Here is a 15,069-nt window from a genome sequence, read left to right as displayed (position 1 = left end):
CCTTGCCGAAAAAGTCTATAACAATTTCGCCGGAAAATTTCACCGGAAAAGTCATCGGAAAGTCACCAGAAAACAATCCTCGAGAAATTTCGCCGGAAAAATCGCTGAAAAATTCACCGGAAAGTCGCCGAAAAAAAGTCATCGGAAAACGGCCGCGAAAAAAACACTATGAAAAAACACAATTTAAAAAACACAATGGAAAAAAACACTATGAAAAAAAAACACAATGATAAAAACACAATCATATGGCACAATGTAAAAAACACAATGGAAAAAAACACAATGATAAATATAATTGCATTACACAATTTTGTAAAACACAATTTTGTAAAACACAATTTTAGTAAAACACAATACGTAAAAAACCCACTAATTTTTTTTTATTTTTATATAATAATATGGTACTCATATAAAAGATAAAAAGACACTCGTTATTATGGTGAATTTGTTTTTCAATAAAAACGTCGTAAAAAAAAGTCACGAACGTTTTAAAATGATGGGGGAATTTTGCATGTGTCTTGCATGTAAAGAGAGAAAGTCAACAAATGTGTTATTCCTTTTATACCCTTCCCCTTATTTTCACACATGATTTCCACATAAACTAATCTCAACCCTCCATGTTCAAAAGCAATGGACAAGATTACTTCCTATCTTTTCTACAAAATCTATACTTCTTATTATAAGCTAACTCTATATAATTATATTTATTGCAGTTAATAGTTATCAGCAATATTGGAGTTAATAGTTATCAATAATTCAATATTTTTAAATAATAATATAACATGATATTATTTTTGATGTAATAAATGACTCCATAAAAAACATAGCATGTAATTAATACTAAAAATTACTTATTAAAGGAGTACAGTAAACCTTTTTTTTTTTAACGACAAACAAAAATATATCATTATCCACATAAAAAACATAAACTAGTAAGACGTTAGATACGCAAAGTCCAATAATACATTAAGACAGTATGATCACAACACCTAATACATTTACCCACCAGTTACACCCTTCCATTTTATACAAAATTAAACGTACTCCATCTTTCCCACGTCAAATCAGGCCACTTGGGCCTATTCTTCACCCACAAAAGACTTAACGCTTTTATCTCACCAATCATGCAACCAAGAGTTGTCGTTTTCCTTACGAACACCGTGAGATTTCTCACTTTCCAAATACACCAAATCACCGTCAAGAACACCGCATGAAACGCTTTCGCCCTTTTTTCGGTAGTAAAGAGTATTTATACAATTCCAATAAGTGAAAAATGCATAGATAGATGGAACCTTAAGCAAAAAAGCTCCAAATCGGTTGCGCAAGCTGGCAAGACGCAAGCAAGTGCTCTGCCGACTCAGCATCCTCTTCACAAATCGGACATACCATCGACCCAACCAACACACCACGTCTAGTAAAGGATAATAACACCGGTATACTTTCCATTTCTGCTCTCCATGCTACGATCCCCACATTTTTTGGTACAAAATTGTTCCATTCAACAACATAGTTTTCCCCTACATCCATGTTCATTGCAAACTTTTGTTTTAAGTTCCTATCCTCACCCTCACTTAAGCAAACTGGCTGGCATGCAATTGACAACTCACGAAGTTCATTTATTTCGATCAACCCGTACGACGACCTAGCCCAGGCCCATTGTCCTCACGAAGTTCATTTATTTCGACCAACCCGTACGGCGACCTAGCCCAGCCCCATTGTCCGCATAATTTCCCCGAGTACATCAACAACCGATCAGATACTTTACACTCTTTGTTTACTTTTAATAAAAACAGCGACGAAAAGTGAACATAAAATTTTTGCAGAGATAAAAATTTTTGCTTTACTGATTTTATTTATTTTTAATACAAGTAAATTTATATGTAACTAGTTTTTCAGTTTCAAAATAACTTGAACTCTTTTTTAACAAAGCGTTGGTGCGATTATTGAATGATTACACAAATTCCTTTTTAAGACTAAAGATGTAACAAATTAAACTACCTGACAAAAATAAATTCAAAATATATAAATAATAATTAAAAAAAAAAAAACCCTTTTTAGCTTAAACAGGTAAAAATACCAAGCTCGGGGGGTTTTGAATTTACATTATCTTTTTCTGAAATGCTTTGGGAAGTTAATGCTAAAACATGAGAATTAAACGTGTACTCAGAAAACCACGTAGAAGATACAAACCAATAGAGCATAATCTAAAGTTTTAGAAACAAAGTTTAGTAAATTTAAAACCAAATACAATTTCAAAGAAAGTTGCATAAACAAAATTTCAAGTAAAAAAGCAAACTACCATGTGTACATCATTCCACTATTTATTTACAAATCCCTCGTAGAAAATATTAAATAACAGCTCAACAAGTTTCTTCATTCTCCTTATTCAACAAATCATTTCCAACCCGCGTCTGCATTAACTGAAACACAAATGGAACCATTCACAACATATTCAAGCTTCATTATTCTCCGCATTATTTTAACAATAGGCTTAAGCTTGATCCATTTAACTGTTTACAATTTAGAAAGGATAACCAAACCTTGGCAGTTGGCACATAAGACTACCAATTTTGATCCGTTTATCCAACCCACCCAATAAAGCTCATTTCGCCATCTCATATCTAGTAAAGCCGCTCATGAACTAGTTGAGTTTGGCTTTCTAAAGCTCAAATCAAGGCATATATAAACATGCTCGAGTCTAAATAAGCTTGTATAATAAACGAAATGATTTTTATCGTGAGAAGCATACAAATAACTAGAGTAATTATGTTAACACTAGAGTAATTATTACTCTATAACTTTTGAACTAGAGTAATTATCTAATCTAATCTAATCTAATATAACTATATATTAAAGCAACATGATTTTTCCACATGGCATCATTCTAGGGCTTCCACATAGGATGCCACATAGATGCCATGTGAGCAGTTTCCTATTTTATCATCTCTTTTTCTAAACACAATATGGAGTATGAACCCGTTTAGTTATGTTATAATCCATGACCCGGTTTCTCTTCAAATACAACCATCTTCATATGAAGATAACACTTTGTAAAATTTTGAAAAATAAATTTTTGTGTGATACAAGTCTCGAACCCAAGACCTCATATGTTTCAAACTAAAGATGCTTACCAACTCCACATAAGTAGTTATTGTGTTGGTTTTCTTAACTTATAAATGATATATTGTTATTTCACTTATAATTAATACCTGAAAATCATTAAACAGTTAAGTTAATATCCAATGTTGTATTCAAAGAGGCTTTTAGAGATTTATGAATTGTAAAATTTTGTTTATCATTATTAATATCATATGAATATATAACGTATGTTATCATGTATATTATAAAATTTAACTTTTTTTTGTTGATTTTAACCGCCCGTGTATCACACGGGCTCTATTCTAGTTATTACACTATTATATTATTTATAACATAATTATTCTAGTTATTTGTATGTTTAGTAGGTTAACTTTATTTGTACCGGATCCCACCGCAAAACAATATACATAAATAGTCCAGTAGGTGTAAAATGACTAAAATGCCCTAATAGTTAGTAGAAAAATGTAAGAGTTGATACAAAGGACCGAGAGTTAAAATTTTAAAACCACAAGCCATGATGTGATGAAAATTTGGCCTTGGTACTCGGTGACAAAAACCGAACTTTACTCGTGTAAATAAAACAAATAATAAGCAAGCCAAGTCCGAGCCAACCTTGAGCTTGGCTCATTGACACCCCTACCCAAAACTGATAGCAATACTGCTAATCTGTTATTCAAGGAAGGAGAAAGAAACTAACCTTGACCATAACCATGCAGCCAGTGACACTTGAACAAGGCATAGAAAGAAATCTTTATTGAGCCCAAATTGTGCACCGCTAATCAAAGGATTCTCGGATACAACATACACATGTTCGTTAGTTTAAATTGAGAACTTATGACAAATCAAACGATCCCTGTCCTTCGCTAATGGCGTACACGAGTTTCTTGTACATGATTTCCTGTGTGTTTAAGGTCAATAGTTAATTAATCGTCCTAGCAATCTAATTTATAAAACCCTAGATGAGGTTGTACCTTGGTGGAATATGGAGGAAGCTTTAGGTAATTAGCACATGTCATCACACTTGGCAAATCATCATCTGCAGATTCTGATAATCCACCCGCGTGAGACGCCACGCTGTTGGCTGTTGAAGAATGTTGTGCCCGACAACAAAAACAGTTTACAAATGCATGAATGAGAAAAAATAATGATAATAGAAGTAATATTTAGTATGCTTAATATTTAGTTTTTAGTTGGGTAAATATCAAATCATACAAATTTTCCATGCAAGCTGCCCCATGTAGATAATATTAATAACCATAATAATACTAATAATGGAAACAGTGCATACCTTTCTCACAATTGTTAACTTCGGATTCAATACAGCCAAACCACCAGGAGGAAGCCGAGGCGCGCCCGTCACAAATTGACAAAACGCCCGTTGCTGTTCTGGATTGAACTCTCCCATTATCTCAAGTAACTAATAAAGCAACACATTTTATTAAACTCAAATGCTTATGGATAACAAATTAAATAAATCCAAAAACTAAAAAGATAATAATACTTACATTAACTACTGCAGGGCTCTTGGAAGTGTATCCATGATCAAATTTTATGTGTTCAACAAGCGTATCAGCCTGTGTAAAGAAAAAGCATCAATTATGCTTAGATAATGATAATAATATAATAAGAATATAAACAATGAAACAAAAAGGGTAAAAAAAAGAAATTTACCTCCCACAACTCTCCACGCCCACAAAGTAAATAATCCAATTCACTTAATATTTGTAAAGCCGAAATGTCAAAAACCTGAAATATAATATAATGTTAGATTCAAATTTACACATAGGATCAGTCCACTTGAACCATTTCATTCAGTATAATATAAAATTTTACAGACAACATTCTTTGTTCATTTACTTAAATGCATGTCTCGTTCGGTTCAGTTCATTTATGTTTGTTCATTCATTTACATCTGTTTATGTTCATTCATGTTCCTTCGTTTACGTTGACTTATGTTTGTTAGTTTACGCTTGTTTAAGTTTGCTCATTTATGCATTCTTCTAAACACTTTTAGACTTATTACAATTTAGTTTTGTTTTCTATAAGTAAAAAATCACCAATTACAACTTAGTCGAATTTTATTACTTTTTTAAGCCAAACAGACATGTTTGCTTTTCATGGGTGTTCGCCCAATTAAGTTGGTTTATGTCCTTTCGTCCAAGTTCAGTTATGTTCATTCATGAACTGTTCTTTTATACCGTTAACAAACATAACGAACATGAACACGTTCATTTTCTTAACGTGTGAACACAAACGAAAAAAACAGGTTCGTTTAATTGTCTGTGTTCGATTGTTTGTTCAGTTAAAGTAAAACGTTCGCCTATGCTCAGATATGTTCATCTGTTTGTGTCCATTTATGCCTCTTTACGTCCGTGAACCGTTCTTTTATACTGTTAACAAACAAACATAAACGAACACAAACAAGTTCATGTCCTTAACAAGCTAACACAAACAATAAAAACGTATGTTTAACTGTTCATATTCAATCGCTTGCTCAGGTCAAGTTAAACAGGAAAACATGAACACACTCGTTTGTGTTTGTTTGGTTCATTTACAAGCCTAATTTAGATTGACACAATTTCACATAAATGGACTTTTAATAAATAACTTCCAAGCGAAAATATATTACCTGATTAAAACCAGCTCTAAATGCTTCCATTTGTCGAGTGATACCTGTCTTGACAGTAGCATCAACTACCAGAGATATATACTCCTCCAAATTGTTTAAATCAACCTGTAATTAACAATTATAACTATATAACAACAATGATAACAGCAATAACAACAATAATAATAACAATAATAATAGTAGTATATATTAATAATGATGAAAACAGTACATCATTGTCGCCTGTTTTGAGGACATAATCGGGGTAGCCGGGAAGTGAGAAGTCAAAGCAAAGGTCTTCAAGTGGGGCCCCTCTAAACCTTAAGTTAAGTATCTCATTTTGGTCATGTATAGACTCTAGGTACTGTTTCCGGCTAACAAGAGCTTGCAATTCTTGCAATGTTTTACCAAATTCCCCATCAAATAATGAAATGTCATGTAAATCGAGTTCCTGTTATAAAAGAAGTTGTCTCTCAATCCAAAACAACAGAAAGATGAATAAGAACTATAAAGACCTCACAAAAAAGAATTTCACTAAGTATTGGAAATTTTGAAATCAGTTATTCGGTATTAACCGATTAACCGAATATCCAATATATTTTTATTAAGAAAATGCCAAATATGAAATGCCAACTGTACATTTTATAATGAAAAGTCAGGTAAATAGAGTTTCTGTTATAATAGAAGTTGTGTCTCAACTGTACATTTCAAGATCCCAACTCAAATTTGTTTATACTAACATAATCAATCTTTGTAATAATACTTCAAATTAACTAAACCAGCTAATAAAAAAACTATAGCATCCTTATATAATAACTTAGTAAACCAGTTACTTACAAAACAAACTATACCAAATTAACTTATCTTTAAATTTTCCTAGTGGATTACAATAACATTTAAAGAAGGTAAAATTATATATATATAAAAGCTAAAGATAAAGAATATCAATTCGGTTGAAATTGGTTTATTCGGTTTTTAACCAAAACTGAACATTCTTATTTGGTTATTTAACAAATTTAATAATAAAAAAGAAGCTCACCTGTCCAAGCACAAGTTTATAAAAAGCAGGTGAAAGCGGAAGATCTAAAAGCCTCCCATCTTGAAGCGCTTTAGCCATCACACGACCAAGAAGACGAAAATGCTCGGTTACCTTAAAAAACGCACTACCATTAGAACCATCAACCGTAACAGGCCAAGGTCGCGGAAACAACCCAAGAGGTGCTAACACAAGGTCCGCATCAGCACCCGATTCTGAAACATTAGACCTCCACATTCTCAATGCTACTTTTTGAAGATCATGACTTAATAAAGTATAAAACTCTAAAGTGGGGCCCAATCCGGTCCCAACTTCACCAAAATACTCAACTTCAAGAACCGCCTTTTGGCTAGAATACATCTCCATAACTTTTGCAGCCGATTCCAAAATGCGCGTTCGCGAAACACGAACTTTTTGTCTTTGTAACCGTCCAACCCTAAACTCCCGCTCGTTTAACGACCCGTGGCCCTCGGCACCCTGCTGCTGTTGAAGACGGTGTAACGCGCGAGACAAACCGAAAGCAGTTGAGTAAAAATACTGGCGTCTGATTTCAAACGGAAATAAAAACGGGCATGCTTTCGTGAGCTGATAACACCATGATGGAAGACTACCGCTGCAAAGTGCGAGAGCATCCTGAATTTGTCGAGACAATTTTGGAGTTAATTTTCCGTTAATAAACTCGTCACTCGGAACCTTAATGCCACAGCTGGTAATATTCAGATCATCCAAACTTGGAACTTTTCCTTGAGCGAAACTGTCAGTTGATGACTGTACACCCAGACGTGGCGCCAGCTGGTTTAAACCGTCTAACACGCGCAATAGAGATAATATGTTGTAAGTCGGGTTGGTTTTTTCTAAATCGCACGGAAGCTCGCCTTGTAAAATGCTGTCTAGAAGAGACATTGGGTTGGCCCCACCGTTATTTGAGTTCAAGTTTGAGGTTGTTTTAGTGGTGGTAGATTTATTAGATGGGGTAGCAGTAACATTGTTGGCTCGTTGGTATGTAACGGTGTAAATATCGCCCCATAATCTGGTACCGTCACCAGCTACAAAATCATTTCCGTTATCATCATCTTCGTCTTGAACAAGTTGTCTTTGAGCAGCTTGATAGATTGTCAAGTTTCGATTTAGTTGTTTTCCGCCTGAAGAAAATACAAGCCTTGGGAACCCGGAAATGGGCCGCCCGTGACGGTCTCTACCGCTGCCCCTAGTGCCGCCTCTACCGCCATTTGCTGATGACAGCCCAGCCATGGCTGCAGCAGCAAATGACATTGTGCCTCGTGAAATCGGTGAGTCTGCACCACGACCTCGGCTGCTGCTAGAACCGCAAGCCGGGTTTGTTTCGTTGTCATTGGTTGCACCACTAGTGGGTCTTTCCTCGCTTAACTTGACATCGTGAACTTTGTCGGGTGTGCAAACGGGAAGGGAATCATCCTGTAGTACCTACAAAATCGTTTTGGTTAGCTAAAACTAATTAAAGTAATGTGAAGAACAATATTTTGTCGCTAAAAAGTTATTAAAACTATACTAAGTTGCAATAAACCAAAAAGTTAAAATGAATGTATTAACAAATGTATCATTTAATATTTTGGTTGGTTAAAGTTAAACGAACACACTAGTTCGGTTCCTTTACTAGCCTAATTACATACATCATCATGATCTTCATCATCATCCTCAGAAATGTCATCATCTTCAATCACCAAAACATCGTCGATCTCAGTAAGTGATGTATTAAAGTCCTCATCCTACAGAAAACAAAAAGGTTAATAAAACAAACATAAATAATGACAGGGAATAGTAAAATGAAGCAAAATGAGGTCAAGAACATCTACTGAAAAAAATTAACAAACTGATAAGATTGTGAAAATAAGAAAGAACCGTAAAGTATAGAACAATTGATTTTGATATCTTCCTACACTTAACTATTTTAAAATGATTTTGTTGATTGTGCAGATTACAATGCATATCATAATTATCCTCCTAAATCAATATCAAAGAAAATAGAATCATGTATGAGGTTATAAGACTATAAAGGATATTCAAATTCATGGATTATTTGTTTCAAAACTAGAGATTAAAGCCATTATATCCTCGATTTCAAAAGCTAATAGACCGGTGATTAATATATCTCTATTAGTAAACCGGTGAAGGGCTTCACACATCTGTCAAAGGGCTTCACACATCTGTCAAAGCTTAATGTTCCTGCATGAATATACCTACCAATCACAGTACTATAATGATTGTTGTGATTTAAAATAAAAACTACGATTCCGGAACTACAATCTCTCATGTGAGAAGATCAGTGCAAGTTAGTACAGACTGATCACTGAAGTAAAAAAAAAATAATAACGAAAAAACCAAATTTTCTGTTTTTGGGTCCGTTTGAGCCCAAAGCCAACCCATGAACCCCACCTAATCACTATTTTTAGAAGACAAAATTTATTCAAAAGTGGCACCTCAGAAGTAGACTCCACATCAACAGATTTCATCTGTGCATCTTTATCCAAAGAAGCCTTTCTGCGCACAGCATTTCTAGTCTGTGGACCCCCTCTACCTTCATCTTGACCTTTCAATACAGCTTTCCCCTTTCCTTTAGAAGAACTTGCATTCTTCTCTTGTAACACCTCCTTCTTGTTTGCTGAATCACCAATATTAACCGATGACCTGGACCTCATTGACTGCTGACGTGTACCACCAGTTCCGGCCTCTAAATTCCCAACATACGCTGAAGCCTTCTGACCTGACTCGGTTCGTTGAACACGTGGCCACAGAAAGTCCTCCACAGCTGCCAAGCTAGCAAGAGGGTCAATCAGAACAATATTTGAAGAATAATCACGCAGCGACTTTTCACCATTTGCTCGACAAAGACGAAGTTTAAACGGCTGAGATAGCGCACCGAGACCAGATGACAATCGCGCAGTTGTAGATGAACGCGAACCGTGGCTCAAAACAACCGGGAACCGTTCTAAAGAGGTCAAAGCAGATTGAAGCTTTTGAACTAACACAGTCATTGGCGCTTGTTGACCCTGGTCAACCGTTGATGGAAGTGCAACGTGAATAAACGACATGTATCGTTTACTCGCGAGTTCACGTAGCCTAGACAAATTCGCTTCTGACACGCGTTCTTTTGAGAAGTGTCCACACGATAAGTAGTTTAGTAACGCGTCCACAACGCCACTGCCGATAAACTCAAACGTTGAAACGCCGTCGTCTTTGGTTAGCTCTAATAGCATCTCGGTTACAAAAGCTAGCAAGTTTTCTTCTTTTCCAGGTGAAAATTCGATTGACCGAAAACCATACACCTTTGACTTCCCCTTGGACTTAGACTTTTGGTCATCAATGGCAACCAACTTCTTACAAAGGTATTTCAAATGTATGAGGTCATCTGTAACCCCAACTTCAGAGCTTTGACCAGGGTCAGAATGAAAGTACTTATCTTTAAACGTTTTTGCGATCGTACTAACATTCATTCGAAGACTAGAACTGACAGCTGGCAGTTCTGGAGAATCCGAGCTTTTCAAATCTTCCGTAGCGTTTAAATCTGAAGTAGCATGACGCCGCCGCCTCGACCGTAAAGAAGAAGATCCGGGTATAGAATCATTCACGTTCTCACTCGATAATGCATCGAGAGTGAGTGTTTCTATTGCATGAACCACACCTTCTCTCACAAACATCTTACTGAAAGTTTCTGGAAGCTTCTCCATTAAAATCTCCGCTATTTGAAGCGAAGGTATTAACACTTGTGGATCCTTCCACGCCAAAACACCGGCCAGGAAACTATGATATCATATTATTAGAACATTTGTACACAATATAATAAAATAAAAAATAGTCAGTTATCACCAATGGCATACCTTGATATGTTTGCTACACCAAGTAGAGACTGAATCATATCAGCAGTACTAAAGTACATCAACTTCCCAATAACTGAAAGACATTTGTGACGCACGGGTGCATTTACACTCGAACCGTATATCTGCAAGATAAAGAAAATAGTATGTGTTTCCATGTCAGACACGGGCATGCGGCAATTCCTAACACAACCAGTTTAAAAATGGGCCAACCCAGACACAACCCATATATCAAGTGGGTTGACCTGTTAGCGCGTTATATCAAGTGGGTTGACCTGTTAGCGCGTTTAACTGTTTTAAGGGTTAACATTTAGATTTTAAGATGAAAAGATGTTAAAAATTTGAGGTTAAATGTTTTGATTTCTAAATTTTCCTAACTATTAACTATTAAAAGTGAAAATAGACTTTTACTTTTGAACCAACTTATCAACTCTTCACTTCCAACAATTTTGTTTTATTAGTTCTAAGAGCATTCATATGCCATCCCGCATGTCCAACCCCATTTTTAAATTTAAGGAAAAAATGACCAAAAACATAAAAAAAAACATATCTACATTCCATCCCTCATCTTCATTCCCATCCCCCATAATTTTATGGGAAAACCATCCCAAATAGTTGCAGATAAAGATTGCATATTGTCTCTTTGAATCTAACCTGAATTAAAACAGGAAGAAGGTCCATCCCAAATTGCTGCAGAAGCTCAGGTTGGTCATTTAACAATTTCTCACGAGCCGAGACCTCAGGTACATCGCCACTAGATTCTTCTTGCTTGCTACCTGGCTTCTTCAAGAGAGACCCTTTGACAAACACATTACTACTTGTAGGAAGAGTTATGATTCCCCTAGACAGTGGCGGAAGAAGCTCGTTTGCCAAATTCACAATCTCAAAAATCTTCACACCCAAAAGAAACATTGATTTAATAATCCAAACTCAATACACATTGTACTTACTCTTAAGTGGGAGTGTTGAAAGTAGACCGTGGTAATTAAAATAGGGGCAATTGCATATATCCTTCAGTAAACTTCATTAATTGCATACTTACCCAACCCAAAGCCAAAGTTGCATACATCCCATTTTAATTTATTTTAATTTATTTTATTAAATATAAATTGTAAAATGATTATTTTACCCTTAATTTACTAAAACTTTGAAATTTCACAAATTTTCATATTTGCCCATTTTTAACTAATTTTTTTTTCTTTTTTACAAAAAATAATTTGTTTTTTCTGTTAATTTTTTATGTTTCGCTAATGAGTTATTTTTTTTATCTTTTTTGCGTTTTTACTATTTTTTTTCTTTTTTTGTGTGTTTCCACAATTTTTTTTCGTCTATATATAATCTACCCTTCTATATCACGAGCTTTGGGGATAACAATCATAAATAAATACAAGTGCCAATCATCAAAATGAAAAGCAAATGCCAAAATTTTAATTGTGAAAGGGTATTTTTGTCATTATGTGAAATTTCAATATGGGAGGGGAAAAATGTCATTTTAGTTTTTGGTTGGGTAAATAATACATGAAAAACAATATTACCTGCTCGGGTGGTCTACTCAGGGCAGAACCTGATAATATGTCCTTGAGAATCCCACTGATCCCTAAAAGGAGCAAAGTTTTGGATCCTAAAGGAGAGCCACTTGCACATGTAGATAGCAATCGTATTAAGCCCTGAAAATTTTAACTTTAATTAATGCGCCTCCTCGATGATAAGAATATATCCCAAGACACAAGACAAATATGTGTGTACCGTGTATGTAGATGTACCAAGTGATGCTTGTCCACCACCAGAACTGGTTGAAATGAGAGCGGCGGCTTCTTTAACCAACCCATGAACACAAAGCTCGTCCAGCTGGTCAGGTGATGCTGCAAACGCCTCTGCAATTCGAGTTAAACAAACTGAAGCATGCTCCAAAACCTTAAAATAAACAAAATACGAATGGATTCAATTAACCAGTCTTGAGAAGATAAAATTGAAAATTTGTAGTACTAGTATTACCTTGGCATCATGGTACTGAAGAAGATTAGTTAATAGAGGAACAGCTTCCATGAAAAAATCAGCTGCATCAGATGGAAGTTTCTTGCACATGTTTGCAGCAGTAGATAATGCCACGCGCTGAGACATAAAACAGAAAGTTAATATCAAAATCTTCACTTGAAAATACATCTAACATAATTAGATCATAAACGGGTACCTGAACTCCTGTTGAAAAGAAGTCAAGATAAGAAAGAACTGCCATTAAAGCCCCTGCTCGCAAGCAGGCAGTCGGGTGCTCTTGTGATATCTTCTTAAGAGCTTGCAAAGACTGCACCAAAATGATAGAAAGAATTAACACTGTCACAGTATACAAAAAGAAGTATACACCGATTCAAACTGTGTAGTTTGAATCATAAACTACAAAATTTCAACTATACTCAGTCTTGATATTAAGAAGCGCATCGATGTGTTTTGATCCCAAAAGCCGATGCACGACATATGACAGGCTTTCGTTATTAAAAAGTACTAAAAAGGTAATTTATAGATCGTATTTAAACTTGTTAACTTTTAAATACCAAAATGTAAGATATTCTCATTATCTGTGTTCAGATTTGTTCAATTAACGATCAGATTTCAAAAACAAAACCCTTTGCAATAAATGATCCAATTTGTTCATATACAATTCAACTGCACGCGTACAATTACATCAGAGCGCCTAAAGTAATGCATGCATCATAAAATCGCATCGCACGACCCAATCTATCACTTAAAAGTACATAACAGACCACGTTAAATAAACTACTTCACATTCTAGGCCTATTTGTTACCAAAAAAAAAGTAATCTTTTCTATGTAGCATCACTTCTAACACACTTACATGATTAACTTAACATAATTAATTAGTAAACAAGCTAACAAACCTGTTCAGCCAAGTCCATATACTCAATCGTAAGCAACCGCGCCACAAAACAAGAAACTGCACCATAATGCACCACAGCAGCGCACGAAGACGGCAACACATCACATAAATGGGTCAACGCCCTCGCCGCCAACAACATAATATCCGGATTACTCTCATGATTCAACAACCCAACAAGCACCGGCACAAACGAATCAACCGAAAACGTACTCAACGAATCCTCCGTCCCAATAGACAGCATATCACACAACTGCGTCAACGCCTCAACCTGCTTCCCTTCCTCCCCATCCGCACGCAGACCCGATAATATCTTCTTCAACCTCCCACTCTGGTGAGATGACGAAGCCGACGCCATCGCCGATGACGGCAACAAATCGTCCAACCCGGCACCTAACTTCCGCAACAAACCTTGAAGTGCACTACTTGCAGAGGTTAAATTCTGATGCAGAATCCCGACACCTCCACCATCACTATCATCATCATCCTCATCATCATCTTCTTCAACTCCATCATTAATACTCAATCCCAAATTATTATTATTATTATTAATATTATAATTATCCCTAATTTCATGTTCCTTCTCTTTTCCTTTATCTGAATTATTATTATTATTATTATTAATATCCTGATTATTATTATTCTTTCTGCTCCGACGGCCTCGACCCGACCCGGACCCGGACGATTCATTAACTAAACTATTATTATTATCCATATTATTAGAAGAGCGTGAACGAGTGGATACCGATGGAACGACGACGTTTTGGAGACGAGTGCGTTTAGTGGATTGGGCTGATGAGGTGGCCTCGGCCCTCTTGCGGCTACGAGTTTCCATACAACGATCAACGACGATCGGAGAGGCAGTGAACCGCCCTAATCATCGTCTGATGAATCGAATTGAGTAATTGGAAGGTTGAATTGTGAATCGGTGAGTGTGTGAAGATGAAATCAAGAGGGTTGAAGGAAACCCTAATTGGTGGTGGAGTGGTTATATAGATATAGAGAGAGGTGTATGTGTGTATGTGTTTGGGTTTGGGTTTGGGTTTGGGTTTGGGTTTGAGTAAGTCGTACGTAAAAGATACGAAAGTGTCATTTGGTCTTGTTTCTTTTTTCTTTTTTTTCTTTTATTTTGGGCCTTTAGTGACTTGTGAGTTATGATAAAAGGTACCTTTTGGGTTCTTAAATTAGGTTGAGGTGCTTGGTTTATGATTTTTAGTGTTTTTGGTTTTGTTATCGGAACAAAACTGGAATATACAAGCGTAGATAAAATTGTTTGATAAAGCAATTTGTTAACCTAATGATAGATATGGCATGTCCGCAAGTTGCATTCAAGCTATTTTGTTGCACGTAAGATTTCGTGTTATAAGGTAGAAAGCGGCAAGTGATTTCGTATGGTGGAAAGAAGAGCACGACGGATGTTCATTCATTAAGGGTATGTTTGGTTGGAGATAATGGAATGAAGGGGGGATGGAATGAGAGAAAGAATGGAATGGACAAGTGAATGAAATGGATCATTACCATTTCTTTGTTTTGTTTGGTTAACCTATGGGAATGAAATGAATTATTACTTTTTGTTGTTTGATATC

The 15,069-nt window shown here is 35.7% G+C and overlaps 1 protein-coding gene across 1 annotated transcript; it reads right to left on the bottom strand.

Annotated features, from left to right (window-relative positions):
• Positions 1–3,828: 3,828 nt before the first annotated feature.
• On the bottom strand, positions 3,829–14,347 carry LOC143552730 (E3 ubiquitin-protein ligase UPL3-like). The gene is made up of 17 exons (XM_077042906.1): positions 13,488–14,347; positions 12,786–12,896; positions 12,590–12,706; positions 12,341–12,508; positions 12,130–12,261; positions 11,249–11,485; positions 10,598–10,719; positions 9,200–10,520; positions 8,393–8,488; positions 6,747–8,186; positions 5,940–6,158; positions 5,729–5,833; positions 4,771–4,845; positions 4,605–4,673; positions 4,390–4,516; positions 4,071–4,195; positions 3,829–3,997 (listed from the first exon to the last, which is right to left on the bottom strand). The coding sequence occupies exons 1-17, from the start codon at positions 14,316–14,318 to the stop codon at positions 3,932–3,934; spliced, it is 5,361 nt and encodes a 1,786-aa protein (XP_076899021.1). The 5' UTR covers positions 14,319–14,347; the 3' UTR covers positions 3,829–3,931.
• Positions 14,348–15,069: the final 722 nt, after the last annotated feature.

The sequence above is a fragment of the Bidens hawaiensis genome, unplaced genomic scaffold, assembly GCF_021521415.1.
Source record: "Bidens hawaiensis isolate Kalapana, Puna unplaced genomic scaffold, B.hawaiensis_p1.1 tig00000055_1, whole genome shotgun sequence".
In the NCBI taxonomy this organism is placed as follows: Eukaryota; Viridiplantae; Streptophyta; class Magnoliopsida; order Asterales; family Asteraceae; genus Bidens; species Bidens hawaiensis.
The sequence above is the reverse complement of the archived record's forward strand: the minus strand, read 5'-3'. Positions and strand labels throughout refer to the sequence as shown.

Bases quoted from the DNA above. Each gene is read 5' to 3' on its own strand.
- LOC143552730 (XM_077042906.1), bottom strand. From the start codon at position 14,318: ATGGAAACTCGTAGCCGCAAGAGGGCCGAGGCCACCTCATCAGCCCAA. The intron at 11,486-12,129 runs GTAATATTGTTT...TTGGGTGTGAAG, and splicing joins TGAGTAGACCACCCGAGCAG to ATTTTTGAGATTGTGAATTT. The intron at 10,521-10,597 runs GTATGCCATTGG...ATGATATCATAG, and splicing joins GGTGTAGCAAACATATCAAG to TTTCCTGGCCGGTGTTTTGG.